General features: G+C 51.4%; 1 protein-coding gene across 1 annotated transcript in view; it reads right to left on the bottom strand.

The window, feature by feature from the left end:
- The window catches only part of CSPG4 (chondroitin sulfate proteoglycan 4), a 50,712-nt gene that overhangs the window by 11,983 nt on the left and 16,177 nt on the right, over positions 1–22,552 (bottom strand). Inside the window, exons 2-8 of the mRNA XM_037046974.1 lie at positions 17,976–18,139; positions 12,807–16,343; positions 11,209–11,691; positions 10,701–10,877; positions 8,926–9,124; positions 8,703–8,837; positions 8,425–8,591 (exon numbers count right to left, since the gene is read on the bottom strand). Of these exons, the coding sequence (XP_036902869.1) occupies positions 8,425–8,591; positions 8,703–8,837; positions 8,926–9,124; positions 10,701–10,877; positions 11,209–11,691; positions 12,807–16,343; positions 17,976–18,139 (4,862 nt within the window). The remainder of the gene's footprint in view (positions 1–8,424; positions 8,592–8,702; positions 8,838–8,925; positions 9,125–10,700; positions 10,878–11,208; positions 11,692–12,806; positions 16,344–17,975; positions 18,140–22,552) is intronic.

The raw sequence follows: 22,552 nt of genomic DNA, 5'->3' as shown, positions 1-22,552 counted from the left end.
TTCTTTGGCTTGGTGCACCTGTTACTTTGTTAGGGGTGGAGCCTTAGGTATTCACCAGGGCAGGGCAACCCAAGCCACTGCATTGTGGTGCTGTATGTAGGCAGGGGTCTGAGATGAAACAATGCCACTTGCTCAGCTCTCAGCTGGTTTTCAGTCACTTGCCCCATTATCCACAAGTATATTGAGCCCTTCTGGTGCTGATTCCCAGGTAGGTGGGTTTGTGTATGTTCTAGGACCCTGTGGGTCTCTCCAGTGAACTCTCCTATGAGGCCGGGAGTTTCTCCTGCCTTCTCAACTCCCACAGGGTTTTTCAGTCAGAGACTTTATTCAGGCTTTATTTCCCTGCACTGAAACCCTGGGTTGCATGGCTTGTCTTGCTCCCCAGTTGTTCCTCCTGCTTTATCCACATGTGAATGTGGGACCTCCAGCCGCTGCCTTGCCTTGAGTCCTCCCTGCCCTAGCTGCCCATCTCCATCCCTCCTCCCAGTCTGGATGAATGTTTCTTTTTTAACTCCTTGGTTGTTGGACTTTCATATGATTTTCTCACAGTTCTGGTTATTTTTTGTTTTTAAATATGTTCTTGTCCTTTTGGTTTTGCAAGGAAGCAAAGTGTATCTACCTATGCCTTCATCTTGGCCAGAAGTCTCTCTCTTTTCTTAAAGATTTCATTTATTTATTTTTTAGAGAGAGGGGTTAGGAAGTAAGAAAGGGAGGGAGAGAAACATTGTTGGCTTCCTCTCATGTGCCCCTAACTGGGGACCTGGCCAGCAACCAGGAATCAAACTGGCAGCCTATTGGTTCATAGGCTGGCATCCAATCTACTGAGCCATACCAGCCAGGGCCTGTTTTATCTTTCTTAACTAAACCAAATGAAGTTGCCTCCTCACTTGAAATAAAGATTCTCTGGCTGGTGTGGCTCAGTGGATTTAGCACAGGCCTGTGAACCAAAGGGTCCTAGAACATACACAAACCCATCTGCATGTATTTTTGAGAAACATTCATTTTTGTTGTTTCACTTATAATATTTATGCATCCACTGGCTGGATTCCAGTCTGGACACACGCCTGGATTGTGAGCCAGGTCCCCAGTTGGGGGCATGTGAGAGGCTACCAATTGATGCTTCTTTCCCTCTTCCTCCTTCTCTGCCCCTCTCTCTGGATATGAATAAATAAATAAATAAATAAATAAATAAATAAATAAATTTAAGCTAAATAAATAAGCCAGAACCTGTCCCCTCTAACTAAGGAATGTTATGTGGCAGTATATTAAATATATTTTTGCTAATTGAATCTGCCCAATTCACCTGATAGGGTAAGGTTTTCTTAAAACCATGATGCTCACATATCCTTTTTCCAGGGGGGAAATGTATTTAGAAATAAATAAATCAGATCCTGAACCAATTGGGAAGATAATGATTTTAAAGGAACTTCCACAGGAGAAATAGGGTCTTGAGGCTGAACAGTTGTACAGGATGCTCCAGGTCAACCTCAGGACTTTTCCGGTCACTGATATCATTTATACACAAGCTGGAATTAAGCCCAATACAAGATTACTTTTAAAAAGGGGGCTTATGATTCCACATACAAACCCTGTAATTCTTCTATCCTTCTAGTAAAAACAAAAAAATCAGTGGGAAAGGATGGCAATCTGTACAGAATCTCCTAGTTTTAAATAGTTATTCCCAAACATCTTATAGTTCCTAATGCATAAAACCTATTATCAGCTATTCCTGTGGACTGCAAGTATTTATGTAGTACCTTCTCAGCATTTCTGTAAGACAACAACAACAACAGCAACAAAACCTCAGAAATACCCCTTTGCTTTTACCTGGGAAGATTACAAGTTTACCTGGATAGTAATTCCCCAGGAATATACTCAGAGTCCCACCGCTTGTCTTAGACAGTAAAAGCTGATTTAGCCTAGCCTGGTAGCTTCACTGGTAAGAGTGTTGTCCTGAAGCGCCAAGGTTTCTGGTTTGATCCCTGGCCAGGGCATATATAAGAATCAACCAGTGAATGCATAAATATTATAAGTGGAACAACAAAAATGAATGTTTCTCTCTCTCCCTTCCTCTCCCTAAAATCAATGAATATATATTTTTTAAAAAAGCTAAGTTAAATGATGTTAAATATCCTAGAGATTCTACTCTAATCCAGTATGTGGATGATTTAGTTTTTACGCTCTAGGAAATTACTAGACTCCCAAATGGACATAATTTACCTATTACAATAGCTAGCTATACAGGGACACAGGATATCAAGGGACAAGTTCTGATTCTGTTTACCCCAGGGGAAATACTGTGGTATCTAATATCTAAACATGGGTTACTCATTAACCCTGAGGACTCAGAGGAATAATATCCTTTCCTCTTCTAAAAACAAAGAAATGAACAGCAGGGAAAAAAAACCAGCCTAGAGAGTTTCTGGGTTTGACTGGATATAGTCACAATTGGATCCCAACTTTTTTGGTAGATTTTATTTATTTACTTTTGGAGAGAGGAGACGGGAGGGAGAAAGAAAGAGGGAGTGAAATACCAATTGGTTGTTTCTTGCACGCCCCCAAATGGGGACCAGGCCTGCAACCCAGGAATGTGCCCTGACTGGGAACCGAACCAGTGACCTGTCGGTTCTCATGCAGGCCAGTGCTCAATCCACTGAGCCACACCAGCCAGGGCGATTCCAATTTTTTAGTCATGGCCCAGCCTTTATATGTTTTATCAAAATCAAGTTGACCTGATCTAATTCAGTGGAACCCAGAAGGAAAACAACCTGTAAAATCTCTAAAGAATTAGCTACAACTCCCATTCTGGGACACCTTAATTATAAGCTTGATAACTTTTTATACATAAACATGAAAGACCTGCTTTAGAAGTTTAAACTCAAACATGGTGATCATCACAGACCTATAGGATATGATAGTCAGCAACTAGACACAGTAGCCAGATGGCTCCCTCCCTGAATGACAGCCATCTCTGCTGTGGGCACGTTATGCAAACAAACAGAAAAGACAGTTATAGGCTTTCCTCTGTTTATACTCCCCATTCTGTTACCAGTAAATCTCCACTGAATTTTTATCACACTTAACACTTCTGTCAGTTGGCTGGCTCTTGCCTTCTGCACCTAGCTGGGACTCTGTGTAACAGTCTTAACCCAGCGACTTTGCTACCTTCTTTGTGGGACGGAGACATCCACAGTTGCATTTTGTTTACTGATCACATTCTTGTTCCTAGGACTAGTTTACAGGAAACACCTGTTGATAACGCTGACTTAATTTACAGATGGAACTTTGAGAGATGGACAGGGACATTACTGAGCTGAATATGCAATCACTTCCCTGGTGGACATAATGGAAGATTCTTATTTAACTGAATAAGATCTGCCCAACAAGCCTAATTAATAGTTCTGACTTGGGCTTGTCCACTGGCCAAAGATCAAATAGCCAATATTTACACTGATAGTAGCCATGCCTTTGGCATAGCGCATAACTTTAGAATATTGTTAAAGCAGCAAGTCTTCTCAGTTTTCTCAGGGCAGCCCATAACGAATGGAAAGTAGGCTTCAGAATTATCAGTGTCACACAGAAACTAAAACAATTGGCAATTTTTAAAAATTCCAGAACATTCTCAAACTGCCACCATGGAAGCAGAAGGAAGTTATTTAGCTGATGCTGCAGCTAGACCGGCAACATCAAACGGTCAAATTATCCAGACCTGAGGTTGCTCCTTGCTTTCTACTAAACCAACAAAAGACTCTCTATTATAATTCCAATGGACAGCTGCAGAAGAAAAGAGGATATGGGAACAAAAAGAGGGAACCTCTGACCACGCAAACAGATATGGCTTGGACCCAGTCAGAAACCAATCTTACCAGTTAGGGCTTAATTACCTGTTCATGAGCGAAAACGGAGTCCTGAAAGATGATGTCATGGGGTAAATAGCATTACTGGTACTGCAGCCCATTGAGTGCACAGCAGATTTTATACATCTAATAATAACCCTGGAAAATCATTCCGTGGGTCTCAAGAACATTTCCCACTTCCTTTAGATCCGTTTGAGGGACAGTAATTGTATTTTATTCAAATGCTATCATTTCATGAGTACAAATATGTGTTAGTTATGATTTGTATGGGTTGAGATATTCCTTGCAGAAAAGCAACAGCCTTATGGCCAGTAAATTATAAGGAAAAAATTAGTTCCCAGTTGGGGAATTCCTTCTGAGTTACTGTGACTGAGGGATGCATTTTACTGAGCAAATAATGCAATTCACTTGTAATATCTGGCCCGTTGAACATTATTTTCATTGTGCTTATCACCCCCCCATTTCTTTGGATTGGTAGAACATACAAATGGTACTATTAAAACTCAACTAGGTAATTTTCAGAAGCTTTTAATCTCCCTTGGCCAAAAGCTCTCCCTATACGGATCCTCCACCTGAAATCTACTTTTGGTAAACATAGCATTTTTTCCTTATGAAATAGTCACCAGCCACTCTAGGAATCTGAATGAAGGAGCATGCAAATCAACTCTTCTGAAAGGAGACATTCTGCATTATTGTCACGGGCTCATTAGTCAGCCTACAGAGACTGATAAATTAGTAACAATCATTTCACAGTGTGCTCCCAACTGATGAACACCTTGAAGACCACAGCTTACAATCGGGAGACTTTCGTCCATTGGAAAAAGAAAACATTAATTAGAGACTTTCTCCAACATTGTTGGAAGAAACCTTATCAGATACCTAACCCAGAATGGACATCTGCCCCTGTTTCTGACACTTGCCTCCACCTACCGTGAAGATCAAAGACTTCCGAAGGATGAGAGGCCTTTGACATCAGAGATAGACAGCTATCTCAAGACATTGACAAGGCCCGTATACTTGGAAATTGATGTTAGACTTTGATTGAAAAAAAGATTTTATTTATTTATTTTAAGAGAGAGGAGAAGGGAGGGAGAAAGAGGAGAGAAATGTAGATATGAGAGAGGAACATTGATTGGTTGCCTCATAGTGCCCCAAGCACGGAGACGAAGCCTGCAACTCAGGCGTGTGCCCTGACAGGGAGTCAAAGCAGTGGCCTTTCACTTTGCGGAATGCTGCCCGACCAACTGAGCCACACCAGTCAGGCTGTGTGCTCTTACCTGTCTGCTAACATTAGTAATAATAACAATAACTGTACTTGTTCTTTAGGCTTTTCTCAAGATGTTAATAATTGCTGAAGGTATATAAAATAACTTTTGTATTATCAATAATACCTTTTTTATGGTTTCTGTTTTGAAATTTAAAAGACATGCTATTGGAAAGAGAAGGAAAAGGACGTGTATATTTTTAAGAGAAGTTAAAAGGAAGTAGTTTGTCCTAATAAGCTGTTTTCGTAAAAAGTTAGTGGAAAAGGAATATTAAGAAAGAAATTTAGCCGTGGCTGGTGTGGCTCAGTGGATTGAGCGTGGGCCTGCAACTGTGGTTCGATTCCCAGTCAGGGCACAGGCCTGGGTTGCAGGCCAGTTCCCCGCAGGGGACGCACGAGAGGCAACCATACATTGATATTTCTCTCTCTCTCTCTCTCCTTCCCTTCCCCTCTAAAAATAAATTTAAAAAATCTTTAAAAAAAAGAAATTTACTCTTTTCCAGCCAAGTCTCGGGCAAAGGATGTCATCGAGGAGTATTTCAAGTGCAAGAAATGAAGAAATAAACTTGGCTTTTGTTTCTCAGAAAGAAAGAAAGAAAGAAAGAAAGAAAGAAAGAAAGAAAGAAAGAAAGAAATTTTATGTATAAATGCCAGAACCTAATTATGGAAATATGCTTACCCCCAACCCAACAGGGACTGAAACAGGTATAATAAAATGTTCCCCCAAACTGCTCCATTAAGTCAAGCCCTATTGGAACTCTGATAGTCACCAATAGGCAGCCATAAAACAATGGGACAGAAACTACCATGACTTCTTTTAAATTTGTTTGTCAGATGTAAAGCCAAATCACAAACGCCAGAGACAAACTCAATACCTGGTTTGGAAGTCCCTTCCTGCATCCCATAATAAGTCTTGCACAATCCCAGAATGCCTTTCTTTATTGATACATACCTGGACTTCAGTGGGGCCCCAGCATTCCTAAAAAGGAAAAAGCTAGCCAAACTATACGCTGTTTGGTTAACCCCAGCAACTTCCATGTTCCCAAAGATAAAAATCCCTAAGCCCCACATTTAGGGTACAGAACTTGAGGCCTTATCTCAGTGTTCTCACCCTCTGCAGAACCTCAATATATCTGCCTTTGCTTTTATCAGTGTCCCTGGTCTAAATTATTTTAATCCAGGAGACAAAAATCCAAACTCATTGATAACACGAGTACTAACTATAGAATCTTAAATGGCTATAAAACACAGCCCTCTATAACTGCTGCTAAGGAACCCGAAATTCACTTATGAAACTCTTGGCTCTGGTCAGATAGCTGTGTTGGTTAGAGTGTTGTCTCCATATGCTACAGTTGCAGGTTCAAGCCCCGTCAGGGCACATACATGGATCAACAAATAAATGCATAAATAAATGGAAAACCAAGTCAATGTTTCTCTCTCTTTTAAAAAAATCTTACTGTCCTTCTGGCCTCTGGAATTTTAGTTGGCAATTGTAATTTACAGCATTGTGTTTTTACAGACTTGGCCCTGGTTAAACTTTAAGGTTACAACTTCCCATTGCACAACTAGGAGGAATCAGATTAATAATAATACCTGAGTGCTTCCAATGGGAAATAGATGGGCCATAGTAGATAGAAACCCATCCCATGGTCAGATTATAAAAACTGAAAAGGTGTGTGGTGTGCCCTCAGACTAAGAAAATGTTATACTAGATGCAAAATACAGACAAGTGAGACAGACAGCAAAACCTGGGTCATGATAGCTGATAGGTTAGACATGATCCAGAGCCTCTTCCTTCCTTCCTTCCTTCCTTCCCTCCATTTTTAGAGAGAGGGGAAGGGAGGGAGAAAGACATGGTGAGAGACATCAATGTGTGAGAGATACATCAACAGGCTGCCTCTTGCACGCCCCCAAATGGGAACCTGGCCTGCAGCCCAGGCATGTGTCCTGACTGGGAATCAAGCCCACGACCTTTTGGTTTACAATCCATTGAACCACCCCAGACAGGGCCAGAGTGTTTTTCTTAATAAAGGCCCATCAGACCTTTATTAAGACCTGACTGCCTCCCATCTATCTGCTTTTCATTTTCTGAGAAAAATTCAGCCTTGAATTCCATCCAGGGTTATAGTCTTGCCCCCTCCCCAGTGGTCCATTGTTCGGCAAGACAAACTAAGACTTCTAGGAATGAGGCTTCCTAACACCGTGGGACTCTGTTATCCAAACCAAAAGGTCGGCCATTAAGGCATGCTTTGGATTAGTTTATGACCAAAAGGGGGATGTGTGGGTGAAAAAGGGGCCACGTATTAAATCTGACAAGCTCAGGGAAGGCCTGTACCCTGCATGGCAACCTTACAAACTCAAAGACCTAAAGTAATCACATAGGATGGTCTGAAATGAAAATTTCTTAATTAAAAGCAAGTCATGGCAGGTAGTCGCGTCCTAGGCTGGTATCCTCCTTGACTGAGCCTGTCTATGGTCTCTTCGTACCTATGATAACATAGCTTTGGAATGTCTGAGTAATCCCTTTTTCCAGACCCCTCAGGGCACAGTCTCCCACCAGACTATATTGTTATTATTATCATGTTAATTATTTTTTAAAATATTTTATGTATTTTTAGAGGGAGGGGAAGGGAGAAAGAGAGGAAGAGAAACATCAATATGTGGTTGCCTTCCTCACACCCTGTACTGGGGTGTTGGCCTGCAATGCAGGCATGTGCCCTGACTGGGAATCGAACCAGTGACCCTTTGGTTCTCAGGCTGGCACTCAATCCACTGAGCTACACCAGCCAGGGCTTACTACCATGCTAATTGTTAACCGCTAACTGTCTTATACTGGTCTATGTAAAAGAAGTATGTGTCTATTCTTTTTTCTTTTTGTCCAATCCCAGAGTTTTCCCCACTTTGCTTTCCCCCACCTCCCTAATCTATCATCAGTGAATTTTACGTAACCCCCTTGGATAGCTTCCCCTTGGATTCTGATGTATAAAATAACTGCCATTCTATGGAACATTTGCTTAATCAGTTGAGATTTTGCTTCCAGGCAATTGTCAGATTGGCTCAAATAAACTCATAAAAATTCTTACAGGTTTGGATGTTTTTTTAGGTGATACTTCTCTCTTGCTATGGAACAGTAAGCCCTGTTTGCTTGGGCCTAGTGGCTTCTAGAGGGCAAGGCATGCATGATCTTGACCACAGGAGGCCCAGGGAAGGGTGCGAATGATGCTGGGGCCAGTACCCACGTCCACGTGTGAGTCTGTGGCAGAGTGGGCCCCCTGAGCTGTGGCTAGAGAGTTGGGCCCTTACCTCGGCCTGAGTGAAGTTTACCAGGGTCTCCCCACGGCTGCCCTTCTGGGTGTGGAACAGCCGGCCAAGCCGAGGGCCCTGCACCACCCAGTAGAGTAGGTGGTGGGGGTCGCTGCCTGTGCTGGAGCTGGCTCTCAGGCTCTCGCTGCTGAGCGGCTGGACAGACCCTGTGAGAGGCAAAGGGGGCCTGTCAGGCTTTTCCAGGAGCCAGGGCAAGGCCTGTGGCTGCTGGAGAGGCACCCTGACCCTGGCACGCCACCTACCCTTGGCAGACCCACCTGGGCAGACGGTTAGCATCTGGCTGCCCTCCAGTGAAAGCAGCAGCTGCTTCTGGGCTGTCACACGGAAGAAGTGTCCAGGGGAGGTGTGCCTGCCATCAGAGAGGCTGAAGCGGAAGCCTCCATCCAGGGCCCCTGAGGTCAGATGTAGAGCTGGGTCTCACTGTCCATGCCCACCCTCACGGTGCCCCGCCCTCATAGGCCCCCCCTTCTTGGCACCCACCTCGGTGTGAGAACAGCACGAGCCCACTGTCCAGCTGGGTCTGTGTGAAGTTGCGCACCTCGGTGCCCTGTGCGGCCTTCAGCACTACCCGTCCATTGCTGGGCTGCTCGATGCTGTAGACCAGGTCCTCGGGCTCTGAGTCACCATCGATGCCCCTAAGGGCCGCCGCAGGGATGGGCACAGTAGCCCCCTCCCACATCTGGGGACACAGGCCTGTGAAGGTTTTGCCCCCACCGGGCCATACTGGGCCCCCCTGCACAAAGTGCCCCACACGATGTACCTTTCCCTGCCGTCCCAGGGCCCCCACACCCAGGCTCCCTGCTCCCATCTGCCCCAATCTTGGCTGTCCCTCAAGGGCAGCTCATGTCCCTCTACCTCAGGAAGCTCCCAGCTCTTACCTCACAGACTTCTCACCCCTAAAGACCCCCAAGCTCCATCAACAGCACTGCTCAATCTGGATGTCTCTCAGGCAGGGCAGGTGTCCCTGAGACCCTCCATAGTGAGTCTGGGCAGGGGCTGGGCACTCTATGGGGACAGTGACTTTGCCTGCCAAGGATACTTGGAAATGGGCTTCCCTTCCAGGTAAGAGGGTGGGCGGGAGGCAGGAAGAGCTGAAGCAGCACTGGGATGAAGGCAGTTAGCAGCCCCCAAGGGTGAGTGAGGGACACCTGGGTGCAGAATGTCTCCTGCCACCACGGCCCCCCCCCCCCCCCCCANCCCCCCCCCCCCCCCCCCCCCCGCCCATGCTCAGAGTGGAGGGGAATGCCCCTCAGCCCTCCCACCTGCCAGCAGGGCAGGATCTGTTCCCAGAGCCCTGCTACTTGTCCTGCTGAGTTAGCAGCTTGTGAACAGTATTGGGGAGGGGCTTCCATACCTGGAGAACTGAACCCTCTGGGATGCAGGGCTCCCTCTCCCAGGCCCAGGCTGACCCCTGCCAGAGCTCTAGGAGGAGGGTCACTTTGTGTAGAGGTTCCCCGTGCGAACAAGGTGGATAGCACCACCTGGTGGCTGAGCTTCCACAGAGCATGACTAGCCCGTGGTCCTTGGGCAGCCCTCAGCCCTCACAGCTCTTGCTGGTCTCCCTACCACTGGGCTGCTCTCCACCGGCACATACTATCCCACAAAATGCCCAATGTTCATGTCACAGACAGCTTGTCAGCCCTTTTTTGAAGGCTCCTGCTGACCTGCAGCCCACACCCTAGAAGTCAACATTCAAGGTCCTACCCATCTGTTGTCTTGCTGGGTGGCCTTGGTCGAGCCACACTCTTTCTGTTCCACCTATAATTACTTTTGAGACTGTGGAGAAGTTCTGTCATCTGTCTGAGCCTCAACTTTCACCTCTGCTGGGTAGAAGCACCACCACTGTGCCCTGTGTAGGGGGTGAGGGCTTGGGAAACCAAGCTGTGAGCTTTACTTGCTGAGGGTGGAAATGGGGATTGCACCTGGAGTCAGCCCTTAAGGGCTTGAAAACACTTTCTTCAGGAGTTTGGTCCTAAGCCATAGAAAATCCCTCCTGTTGAGGGTGTGTCCTGGAAAGAGCTGAGCGTGGCCATTCACAAGGCTGTCTACAGGTCTTCCCAAGTGTCTGAGAGCAACACCTCACACCTGTGTTCCATTGTCAGCACAAAGCTCTTCTCTCTCCGCATCAACCTAGTGAGGCGTGCAGCAGTGTCCCTACTCTAAGGAGGGGAAAACTAAGACTCAGAGAGGGGGAAGCTGTGCATCGGGCCTCTCTCCCGGAGGGGAAGTGGGAGGAGGTCCTAGATTGCTCTCACCTGCAGGCCCGTGTTTGTGGTGAGGACTGGGGGTTGGTTGTTGACAGGAAGGATGGTGATGGCGAAGGCCACTGGGTGGCTCTGGCGGTTGATCTCTGAGGCATTAGCCACCAGGATGAAGCTGTCTGTCTGTGTCTCGCTCCCATCATGAACATAGTGGATCAGCAGCTCTTCCACCTATGGGCGGCCGGGAGCTAGAAGTCACATTCAGCACTCTTTCTACTCGGCCGCTGGGAGGGGGAGGAGACTGAGTCCCTCAGAGCTTCAGTTTCTGCAGGTGGGGACAATTCTTTTTCCCAGAGGGAAGGAATAAAGGGATGAAGGAAATGGGGAATGGTCATTTCTACCTGTCCAGTGAAGAAAGAATGAGCCAAGGCATCTGAAACAGATGTGCTCTGCAAAGGTGGGCTCCATGCTTGCTCTCTGCTCACGTCCCCAGACTGGGCATCCCTAGGGCCCCCTCACCCTGCCCCCAGAACTGTCCCCCCGGGGTTCCCTGACAGCATACCTCTCTCCAAGAGAAGGTACTGAGGGTCTCATTTTGAGGGTCTCCCTCTCTTTGCAGTGTCCCGTGCTGGGGTGACTCTAGCACCTGCAGGTGAAGGTCCGGCAGTGTGCGGAAGTAGGGCCTGGTGATGTGGATCAGTGGAGGGGCCAAGGTGCAGGTGCCACCCTCGGGGACACTGAGGTTCTGTGCCTCCAGTGGGATGGTGGCAGGTAGCACCTCCAGCTCCATGTGGACGCCTTCAAGGGTAGCACCCAGACTTGAGGTCACATCCAGGGAGAAGGAGTCACTCCAGACCTCAGGACGGGAATGCAAGTACAGGACCCTGCCCGCATCCACTGCCTCCTGAGAGAAGCTTCGCACAGGGTCCAGGCTGCGCAGCTCGGCCACAGTGGTGGCCTGAGACAACAGTACCAGGTCGCCGGCACTCGGGGGTGTCTTCACTGAGAACATGATGTCTGCAGGTGGCACTGCCTCCTGGGCTGCCTGGTTGACAGAGGGTCAGGGGGACTCACCAAAGGCACAGAGTGGGCCGTCATGGCCTCTCAGACACACTCCCTGAGATGTGCACAATCACACGCCCTCAGATTCAGTGGCACAAACATATAATCTCATTAAACACTGACGTCTGAACAGGGACACACAGTTGTCCCACATAGACACACACATGCACAAGTTGTCCCACCCCCCCTGTTGCCACTTCTCACCACCAGACAGCACTCCGCTCTTCTCAGAGGCACAAGACTCTAAGACACTATAGGCTCCGTGGAGCTTGCAGCCCCAGTCCAGACCGCGGGCTGCTGGGTGCTCCCTCATCTGATCATCACCCCCAATGAACGTTCCTGATTCTGTGCCTTTGCCTGGACTGTTTCATCCGCCTCTACTACAGTTCTCCCCGTTTCCTGCTATTGAAACCCAAGAAGGCTCTTCAAAACCTGGTTCAAATGCTGCTTCCTCTAGGGCACAGACAGCCTGATGCCAGACATGTTTAGTCACATTCTGCCTCAAAGTCCAGACAGCCAGAACCGCAAGGGGCTCAGAAATTAGCAGTACAGAGCTAATGAGACCCAGAGAGAGCAAAAGACTGGCCTAAGGTCACATAGCAAGTCGGTGGGCCTGCTGGGAGGCCCACCGTTGCTCCATGAGGCTCCTGGGGGTCAGCAGCCCTCTCCAGACCATGAGTCCTGGCCTGAGGTCTGGGAAAAGAACCGAGGCCATGGGAGCCTGGGAGCCGCTAAGGCTGTCTCCAAGGCCTCTAGTCCTCAAAGTTGTTTCCATGAAAACTCTTCAGAGACATTATTGTTAGTAGAATACAGATTCTGAGGCTCAGTTTCAGAGATGTTGGGGTCTGGGTGGGGCCCAAGAATCTGCACAGTTAGTTGCAGCACGTACACATAGGCACATGTCATGTGGAACGTACACAATGCACACACATAAGCAGCTCTATGTACAACAAATTCCCCAGAAACCCTCGGGCACACAACACACATATGCAAGGTATGCATACACACCCAACTCAGAAACTACCACAGGCACACCTGAAACATCTAAGCACACCCAGCATGAAGGCCCATATTCCTGTTCACCACCCAGCCCTCTACCTCCAGGTGGTTTCTTCTGATCTCAGTCGCCTCCCCCTGGAAGATGTAGACCTTCTTGTGCTGAACCAGGTGCAATGGAGCCAGTCTCCCTTCTAGGGCAATGGTCACATGCAGGGTTGCATCTGTGTGCACAGGCCCTGCATCCACAGAGAAGGCCAGGGTGTCATGGGGGCTGAGGCTGCCATTGTGGCTGTAGAGAATGGCCCCATCCAACAGGTCCCGATGAAAGAAGGCGGTGACTGGCTGGCCTGCTCGGAGCAGCTGCCCCCAGTGTGGGCCAGCTGTGACATGATAGTGGACCTCATCCCCACTGCGGATGTCTAGGTTCGTGTCCAGGTGGAGTACAGCTGTGTTGATGGTGCCCTCCCCTCCTTGAGGGACCACAAGGTTAGAGCCATTGACCACACGGAGGTAGGGATCCGAGGCCTGCACTTCAAGCAGTGTGGTGGCCTGGTGCTGCCCATCAGACACCTGCAGCTGGATCCAGCCACGGTCAGCCCCTGAGTGCACAAATAGCACTTGCCTCTTCCTGAGGTCCTCCTGGGTGAAGCGGTAGATGGGCCGGGTGGGCTCATCCACAGCCACAATATTGCCGAAGAGGAGGTCCTTGCGGGTCAGCACCAGCTGGGCATCAGTGAAGCCGGAGTCAGCATCGCTGAAAGCCACGTCGTCTGTAGTGAGCAGCCGCCGCCCACCCCGGGCTACATGGAAGATGTGGCTGATGGTCTGCACAGGGGCGTGGTCATTCACTGGCTGAATGGCCACTCGGAAGACACCACGCACCTCTTCCCAGGCCATCCCACCACTGCCCTCACCCTGGCGGGTAGCCACAAACGGGATGTCGTCTTCCGTGGTCTCGGAGTCGTCATGCTGGTACACCAGCCGGCCATGCAGCAGGTCCTCATTGGTAAAGGATGTCACTGTGGTGGTCTTATCTTGTGCCCCCCGCCATGCCAACCTCCCATGGCGGGGCTGCTCCATGACCTCATAGAGATAGCTGGCACTGTTAAGACTCTTGACAAAGAGGTGGTCAGCAGAGAGGACAGCCTCACCGCCTTCAGGCACTGACAGGAGAACGTTGGTGAGTATGGGAGCATCTGGGTCACCGCCGATATAGATGGGGAAGGCATAGATTGGTGAGAAGTGTGGCGGAGCTGTGACACGGAAATGGAAGACATCCTCAACCACCTCTGAGGCACGTGCTGTGGCCCCATAGGTCACCCGACCGGCCTTCAAGTCATCCTGGGTGAAGCTCTGACCCTCGGAGAGCCGTGTGCCCTGGAGCCGCAGATTTCCCTTCCTGGGGGCCTGAACCACCTTATAGTGGAAAGTAGGGGGGCTTGGCCCTGCCTGTTCCAGGGTGGCCTTCAGGTGGGCTGTGGTGAGGGCCTCCTGCTGGGTGTTCTGAGTGTGCAGTGGCTCCAACCGCAGCATCCACACAGTGGCTCTCTGGATTGTCACTGGGAAGGACAGATTGCTCAGAATCTCCCGGCCCACCTGCACCTCCAGGGCCAGCTTCTCCACTGTGTCCTCCCTGCGGTGCTGTGGGTCGGTGCTTAGGTACCTCACTCGGCCCTGTTCCATGTCCCTCTGGTGGAAGGCCTGTGTGGCCCGCCATTCTGTGCCTTCTGCCCCTCCTGCCCCCTGCTTCTGCAGCTCCCCAAACTGCAGGGCCCTGGTGACCCGGAATAGCACGCTCACATCCTGCCCTACAGCATTTGTCTCCACTGACAGGTTGGTGGGCAAGACCAGTGCAGCGGAGCCCTGGGCCAGGTGCAGGCCCGTGTTGTGGCGAATTTGAATGGCTGGCCGGACAGCCACCACCTTCAGTGTGGCCGGGGAGCTGGCCTGCAGCCCATCGCTGACCCGGAATGTCAAGTCCTGGGCAGGCCCACCACGGTGGACATAGACAAGGCTGCCCGCTTCTAGCTCCCGGCAGGAAAACTCGGTTGCTGGCTCCCCAGGCTGGTCTCGGCGTTCCACAGGGCTGCTAGCCGGGCCACTGAGGAGCTGGAAGGTAAGGCCCTCACAGGGAGAGTCTGGGTCATAGGCCTGGAAAACCTCAGGCCCCAGTGGCTTCTGGGTGTGTTCCAGGATCACCATAAGGCTGCCGTGTGGGAAGATGATGTGGGGTGGGTCGTTGACGGGGTTTATTTGGATGGGCAGAATGTAAGTTTGGCCCCTCCGGAGGCAGGAGGGCACGGGTCCCCAAGCCGTCACTGACACCTCCAGCACCAGCTGGTCCGAGGTGTCCTCGGAGCCACTGTGGATGAAGCGGGCCTTGCGGTTCACCACATCCAGGAGGGTAAACATTTGCCGAGCCTGCGCGCCTGGAATGTCCAGCTCCAGCTTGCCGTGGCGTGGCCCGCGGCTCACACTGAACAGCACCTGGGATTTGCGCAGCTCGGCCTCCCTCAGGTCCAGGGTGGGTTGTACGTGCCGCCACTCAAGCCAGGCAGTGCCACCCTCAGCCACCACCAGGGGGCTGATGGTCAGCAGTTGGGTGAAGTTGGCGAAGATGGGAGGCAGCCCAGGTTCAGGTATGCAGGGCTCAGGCAGCTTCATGGCTGGCCAAACCTCAGGTACCAGAGTGGAGAAAACTTCGTAGGGGCCATAAGCGTCCTCCTCATATTCGTCTTCCTCAGGCTTGCAGCCGGCCACCATATTACGAGTCAGCAAGGCTTCCCGGAGCCCTTGCCTCTGGCCATTGATGCTGAGGTCCTCCATGCAGCCCAGCAGGGAGGCGCTGACAGCCCCCGGTGCCAGGCCTAGGCGGTGTTCCTGGAGATGGCGAGACGCCTCTGCATCTAGCCCCCCAAGGAGGAGACGGCCTCGAGGCTCCAGGTAGCTGAGGACCCCACGGTTGGAAGTGCGTGTTGGGTACTGGTCCACGGAGATTTCCAGCTGGTGAACATCTATGTGGACGCTGACCTCATGGGGCTGCCCATCAGCCACAGGCACACTATTGTGGAGCAACACAGTGCCCTGGCCTTTCTCCACCACAGCCCGCAGATGGCCCTCAAATATATCCAAGTAGATGAAGTCCCCTTGCTGACCCCCTGCCTGGAAGGCCAGGGGTGCCTGCTGGCTCCTCGTGGTGAGTGTAAACTCCAGATTGCCTTCAACCCGAGTGCTCCAGGCAGGGAAGGCAGCCAGTGAGTGGGGCCCAGAGAAGCCCAGAGCCACATCATCACCAGCGGAAAACTCTTCCGCACAGCCCTCCTGCACATCTGGGGTCAGTAGCTGTAGGAGGCTGTGGCCATTGAGGGTAGCTACATGGAGGCAACCCCTCAGGGGTCGGCTAGTTCCCTTTAGATAGGGCAGGCCCAGGCTTCCAGTGCCTCCCACGAAGAGCCCATAGGGGACCTCCAGGGGCCCCCCCTGGAAAGGGGCTGAACTGTTGAGGAGCCCGTCTACTGACAACCAGGCCCAGCCGTCAGATACCTTCAGCCCCACTGTGTGGAGGACAGAGTCACTCAGCAGCATCTCTGACGGCGTCTGTAGCTTCAGCTCTTCCTGGCCTAGCACAAGTCTGACCTGAGGAGAGACAGGGATTGGGGAAGACAGCACTGTGAGTTGATCACGTCTGTTGGAAAAGCATAGTTGGTCCCCAGAATGCTAGGGGTCTGCAGAGGAGGGCCTAGGACAGGGCTTCTCATGCCACCCCTCTCTCCTTCCTCAGTCCATAAACACGCACCAGAGTAATCCTTGGGGGGCCTGGACAGGCTCTGGACCCCAGTGCGAGTCAGATGTAGTCCCTGTCCACAAATAACTGACACGTAGAAGATGTTCAACCTGGATTTTTTATTCTTTCTCTTTGTTTTTTTGAAAAGGATTTTATTTTTTTAGAGAGAGGGGAAGGGAGGGAGAAAGAGAGGGAGAGAAGTATTAATGTGCCAGAGAAACAGCAGTCCGTTGCTTCTTGCGTGCCCCCAGCTGGGGGCCTGGCTCAAAAACCAGGCACGTGCCCCAGCCGGGAATCAAACAGGCCACCTTTTGGTTTGCAGGCTGGCAAACCAAATAGCACTGAGCCACACCAACTTGGGCTAGTCTTCCCTCTTTTTCTGGGTGAGAGGTGACAGAAAAATTGCCTTGGGATATACAAGATTGTATCACGGGCATCTGGGAACGCTCTGCCGAGGGCCCTGAGTGGGGCAAACATGGGGCGGGGGTGAGGGTGGCAGTCACAGAGACAGCCAGGCTCACTGTCCAGGGATGGGGAGCCCAGTCAGAGGCTCTGCGTGGTAGAGGTTTAGTAAGAAAAGCTCCTTGGCCTAAAGTGAGGGGAGATCCTTGGGGAGAGAAGAGGAACATGGTTCTGTCTACAGGGCAGGGACACCAGAGCCGACTCTGGTACAGTGCTCCCCCCAACCAGATGGTAGGACGGTTGGTAGCAGAGTAGGGGAACTGAAATAGCAGAGCATTAGGACTGAGACCTTGGGAGTCCACGTGCGGAGCCCCTTGGTAGGGGTGTGGCCTCCTTGTTTCTGACAGAGTGGAAGGTTATAAGCACGGGGCTGTACCAGGCCATGTTCAACAGTGACACCTTATGGCAGTGAGAAACAATGGCAGCCGCAGATGGGCCGGTGGACGACTAGGCCACAGTGGGGTGTGGACACTGATGGCTCTCGCTTAGACTAAGACCTTGGGTTCTCAAACCCTTCATGGTTAGGGGGGAGTCTCAAGAGAGTGCCAGAGAACCCTTGCAGTATAGCGTGTGGTGACTCGAAGGGTGGAATGGAAAGATGAGAAAGTTGTGGCGTGACTGGTGTTATACAGAGCCTAGGTTAGCACTGGGGAGGGTGGTGGGGGCGGGTGGGTGGGATGTTCACATTGAGACTTCAAGGATAGGCTAGAGTTGGGCAGGAGTGGGGAGTGGGTGAGACAGGCACTAGGCAGAAGGAGTGGAGTGAGGAAAGGCCTGGCAGCAAGAGACTGCAGACAACCAGGGAACTGAAAGCCATCAGTGCTATCGGCCCCCAAAGGGCCAGCTACAGTTGTGGGGAGAAGGGAGGCTGGAGAGCAGGAGGGACTCACAGCTTCTGGAAGGCTGTGATCCATCTCACCGTGGAGAACTGGAGACCCCAAGGTGAGAACAACTTGCACAAGGTCACACAGCTTGTTAGGGGCCATTGAGAGCTAGAGTCCAGCAGGGGAGCTGTCACTGACCTGCAGGCGTCCAGAGTAGAGCTGCAGGAGGAGGTGGTCGGCTGGGCCTGCCGCCAGAAGAAGCAAGGCTTCGGGCTGCGATGTAGAGAACTGCAGCTGTAGGTCTATGTTGGTCAGAACCGTGGCCACAGACACCTCCAGGTGGTTTTCACCGAAGAAGGAGGCTGTGTGAGAGCAGGAGTCTTGGTCAAGTCTCAGGCCCTTGCCTGGAGAAAGGGAGGTGCTACAGAGTGGATAGGCGGGCTTTAGGGAAGGGTTTTAGGCTGGCGCACCCTCATGGTGCTTCCATGTGGCTGTAAGGTGCCCAGCTTAGATCTTACCTCTGAAGAAGGCCAGACCCAGCAATTCCAAGCAACTTGGGTCTCCTCTTCAGAGATTCTTGGGGCTAGGGGCCTCTGCCAACAGTGGCTCTCCTCCCCCGGGGCTCCAGCAGAATCTCCATCCTGGGTCTGCCCCCTCCCTGGCCTGAAGGGAAACCATCATTGGCACGATCACCTGCCTGGTGTTCACAGATCCCGGGACTGGAGTTCCAGAAGAACCCACCCGACCCCGCTTACATTCCTTCCCCTAAGTGCCCTTACACTTTGGCTTTCCATACTCTGCCCTACATCCTTAGGTGGGCTGGGGCCGTGGCTGAGGCCTGGTGGTGGTGGGGTCAGGCAGCCCACCCGTCTTTGCTTTTCTCTTGGGCCATGTTCCCAGCTGCCTTTGGGGGGTGGCAGAGGCAGCTTGTTTGGCCCGAGTCCACCGAGGAACAAAGGTTCTACAGCCAGATGGAGGCCATATGCAGTGCTGGACCCCCAATGGGCCAAAACTTCCTGCATCACTCCATGTTGCATCCTGCTATAGAGCTATTAATGGTCCCTGATGAGCAATCAGATCCGGTCCCATTGTTTCCATCAGGGCCAAGGAGCCAGAAATGACAACAGCTGGGTTCTCCAAGCCTGGGTCTGACATTGAAGTCAAGGCCTAGGAGATGCTGAAGGTCTGCTGGGCAGGCTGGTGGGCCTCCCCAGACAGAAAGGTTACTGTGCAGCGTCCTTTTTGTCTCATACTGGAACATCTCCGTTTTTTAAGTTGACATCTTCTTCCAGGCATTTTCCCAGAGTTAGCCTCCCCTGTCCTCCAACCAGCTGCCACAATTTCTGGTCTATTCCTTGGTGGAGATTAGGGCCAAATACAACTTTGAGTCTGTCCTGCAGATGTCCAGGGCTTGGAAGGGCAGACAGGAATGGGTTAAAGAGATGACTCATCTCTGCTGGGCTTCCCTTAAACCACGTGTGTGTGAATAAAGGCTGATGGCTTTCATAGGGGTGATCTGGCACCAGCTGCGTACCTGCTCATCCTGGGCCAACCTGTGTCAGTTGACATGTGCCTGAGGAAGCAGCCACTGGGGGATCTGAGACATGCACGCCCTACGGCAGCCAGCACCACCCAAGGGGCTCTTCCCTGGGCTGGGCCGAAATCCCCTCTAATCATCTCCACTGCCAGCACTGGCTGGAAACGTCAGAGCCTTAGTTTGGAAGCTAAAGGAGTCAAGTAAGAACTGAAAAACCATCTGGGCCTTGTGGTCCGGCCGGCCCGGCAGACCTCAGTGTTGGCGAGGGACCGGCCAGGGGGCTGACAGGTGCTGTGCACCTGTGGGGGCGACTTATCTGCAAGGACATTGATTCCTATTGTTACATTTTATTTATTGATTTTAGAGAGAAAGAGAAAGAGAGGGAGGGAGGGAGAGAGAGAGAGGTTTGTTGTTCCACTTATTTATGCATTCATTGGTTGATTCTTGTATGTGCCCTGACCAGGTATTGAACCTGCAACCTTGGTGTATCAGGATGATGCTATAACCAACTGAGCTACCCAGCTAAGCAGAACACTGATTCTTTAGAACAAAATGCAGCACACTACACTGAGGGCCGCCACAGAGCAGAGGGTGGGGCATGTGGTCCCTGCAGACCAGGGCCGCCAACATGGTGGGCCAGAGATCATAACAGCTGACAAGAGCTGACTGTAAATTTTTAGAGATTTTGTGAGCCAGGTGATGTTGCCTGGTGAGAATACACCAGGGGAAGAGGCCAATGTGACAAGTTAGGGCTCCCTGTCTCCCAGAGAGGCTGTTGCTAAACATTTACTTACCTGCCACCCATGAGGAGTGAGTCCTGCATGGGAGTCGAGCCCACATACCCATCCACGCTTCCTTTTGCTAAAGGTTTATATAACCTGAGCATGGCCAAGGTCAGGGCTCTGGACCAGGCAGGAACTGAAGTAGCTGGCTGGCTCTAACCACTGAGCAACCTGCATCCAGTGCCCTCAGAGAAGGCCAGTTTGGCCTGGTTCTCCACGCCTAAGGGGGAGGGCAGCAGGAAGTAGAGGTACTTTCCAGAAGGCTGGAGTCTGAATGGGCTCATTGAGGGGCTGGGCCCTGCTGTTTCCAGTGAGACCAGGCGGGGAAGGACTCATACAAGCAGCCTTGTGCTATGCTGGGGGTGCATAGGCCGGGCAGCCCCTCCACCCTGCTGCAACGGAGGTTTCTGAGGCCTTGCTGGCCAGGGCTTTGGAAACTCTGACAGTGCCCCCTGCACCCCCACCACCCCTACTTCCTGGTCTCCTTCTTCTGCTCCTCATACTGTCTCTGTGCGGCTGCAGTGGCCAGAACCTAGAATCTCTGTCCTGGAGGGAGGGCAGTGGGAAAGGGACTCTGAATGGATAGGGGGTGCAGGATAAAGAAGTGATGAGCTAGCCCTGGCCAGCATGGCTTAGTTGGTTGGAGCATCGTTCTGTAAACTGAAAGGTGGAAGGTTTGATTCCTGGTCAGGGCACATGCCTGGGTTGCAGGTTCCATTCGCCATTGGGAGCAATCAATGTTTCTTTCTCACCTTGATCTCTCTCTCTCTCTCTCTCCCTCCTTTCCTCTCTCTCTAAAATTAGTAAGTGTGTACTCAAGTGAGGATTAAAAAAAAGAAGTAATGAAGTAGGGGGTCAATCCCCAAGGGTTTCCTGGGGGGTATAGAGGAGCAGAGAGGGAGGAGAATGGGCAGTGAGGACAAGTGGGAGCCTGCCAGAAATATGTAGGTTCTGGAACGTTGAAGCCAGAGCAATAGAGGGAAAGGTAACATGCAGAAGCCAAGGTGTTGGGTGGTGGGGGAAGAGAGGAGGCATTAGCACTGCCTGGAGACCTTCCCAGGACTCTTTTGGGTGAAGACTCGTGATTCATCAAAACACCAGCTCAGGCCTGCAGCAGCCGGAGAAGGGCTCTGTGCAGGTCTCCGGTTCACTATTTTGTGAAACGAGTCCCCCTTTCCACTCCTCCCTCCTCCTGTCTGGGGATCAGGGATGGAGGTCCCTCCCGCATCTGCACATGGGTACGCAGAGAGTTCACATTGTGGGCTGCCTGGGCGGTGCCAACCCTTCTCAATGGTGGGAGCAGGATGGCCACAGGGTCTGGGGATAAGTGAAGGCATGGGAAGAGCCCCCTGAGTAGGGGTTTCTCTGCCTGGAAAAAGACATATGGGTGAGTGTCCAGGGCTACAGAGATGTGTATTTGCATGTGTGTGCAAGTGTGTGGGTGGCTGCTGGGTGTATTTAGGATTTACGTAAGGCTGTGTGTTTGTGCATGTGTGCGTGTGTGGGCTGGGAGCTGCCAGGACAGAGCGGTGATTGTGCCCAGGCCTGTCTCGCCCCTCGGTGCCTATCCACCATGACTTGGCTGCGCCAGCTCCATGAAAGGAGCTCTGTGTTTCTGGAAGGTTCCTGCCCCTCCTGCTCAGCGCCCATCCATCTGAGACATTTACTGAAGGTGGAAAAGACCCATAACATCCCACCCTTCCTGCCCACAAACAGGGCACTGCTGTCTGGGTCCAGGGTTGGGTGGCTCTATCCCTGTTCCTAAGACAAGGGCTGGGAACACAGAAAGAGCCTGTGTCCTTCCCTACCAACCCCCTTCTCACATAGGCCCCTAGCAAGCCAGCCTCCCTCTTGCAGAGCACACTTACATGGGTATCTTCTGGCTCCCTGGGGGCACTCCTAGGATGTTTATGAATGGGAACCTGGTCCCTGCTCCTGGGGGACCACAAACATGAGGCTTACTTTCATCATGATGCCCAACTGTCTGCCTGTCAACAGGTTCTTGGGACAAGGGGCAGAGTATGTACCTATCAGGTGGTCCCTACTCCCGGCTAGCTAAGGGTAGGTCTCACACATGGGTGCCTTTCTTGTCTGGGGGCTGCTGCAGACCCTGCTCCTTCTGAGTCCTCAGAATCCCTAGGGCTAGCCAGACTGTCTCTCTGGCTCCTTCCTGTCTGTCTTTGTCTCTGTCTTGGTGGCCTCTCAGTTGCCGTGCTGCCTGTCTCTGCCTCTGCTTTTCTTCATCTTCCCCTGTCTTTGTCTTTGCCTCCTCTCTTCCCCCTGCCCCATCCTGGCTATAGCTGGGAGCATCACCCTTGTTCCAGAACAGTCTAGGGAGCCTGGTTCAGGCCTCTTGCCTCCTTGGCCCTGGATCCCCTCTTCCCCGGTGATCAATTCCACACTGTCAGCCTTGCATCCCCACTTCCTGCTTGATGGGTTCCACACTGTCAGAGTTC

The sequence above is a fragment of the Sturnira hondurensis genome, unplaced genomic scaffold, assembly GCF_014824575.4.
Source record: "Sturnira hondurensis isolate 20B ecotype Veracruz unplaced genomic scaffold, ASM1482457v3 Scaffold0005329, whole genome shotgun sequence".
NCBI lineage: Eukaryota > Metazoa > Chordata > Mammalia > Chiroptera > Phyllostomidae > Sturnira > Sturnira hondurensis.
This window is presented reverse-complemented; position numbering and strand designations above follow the sequence as displayed.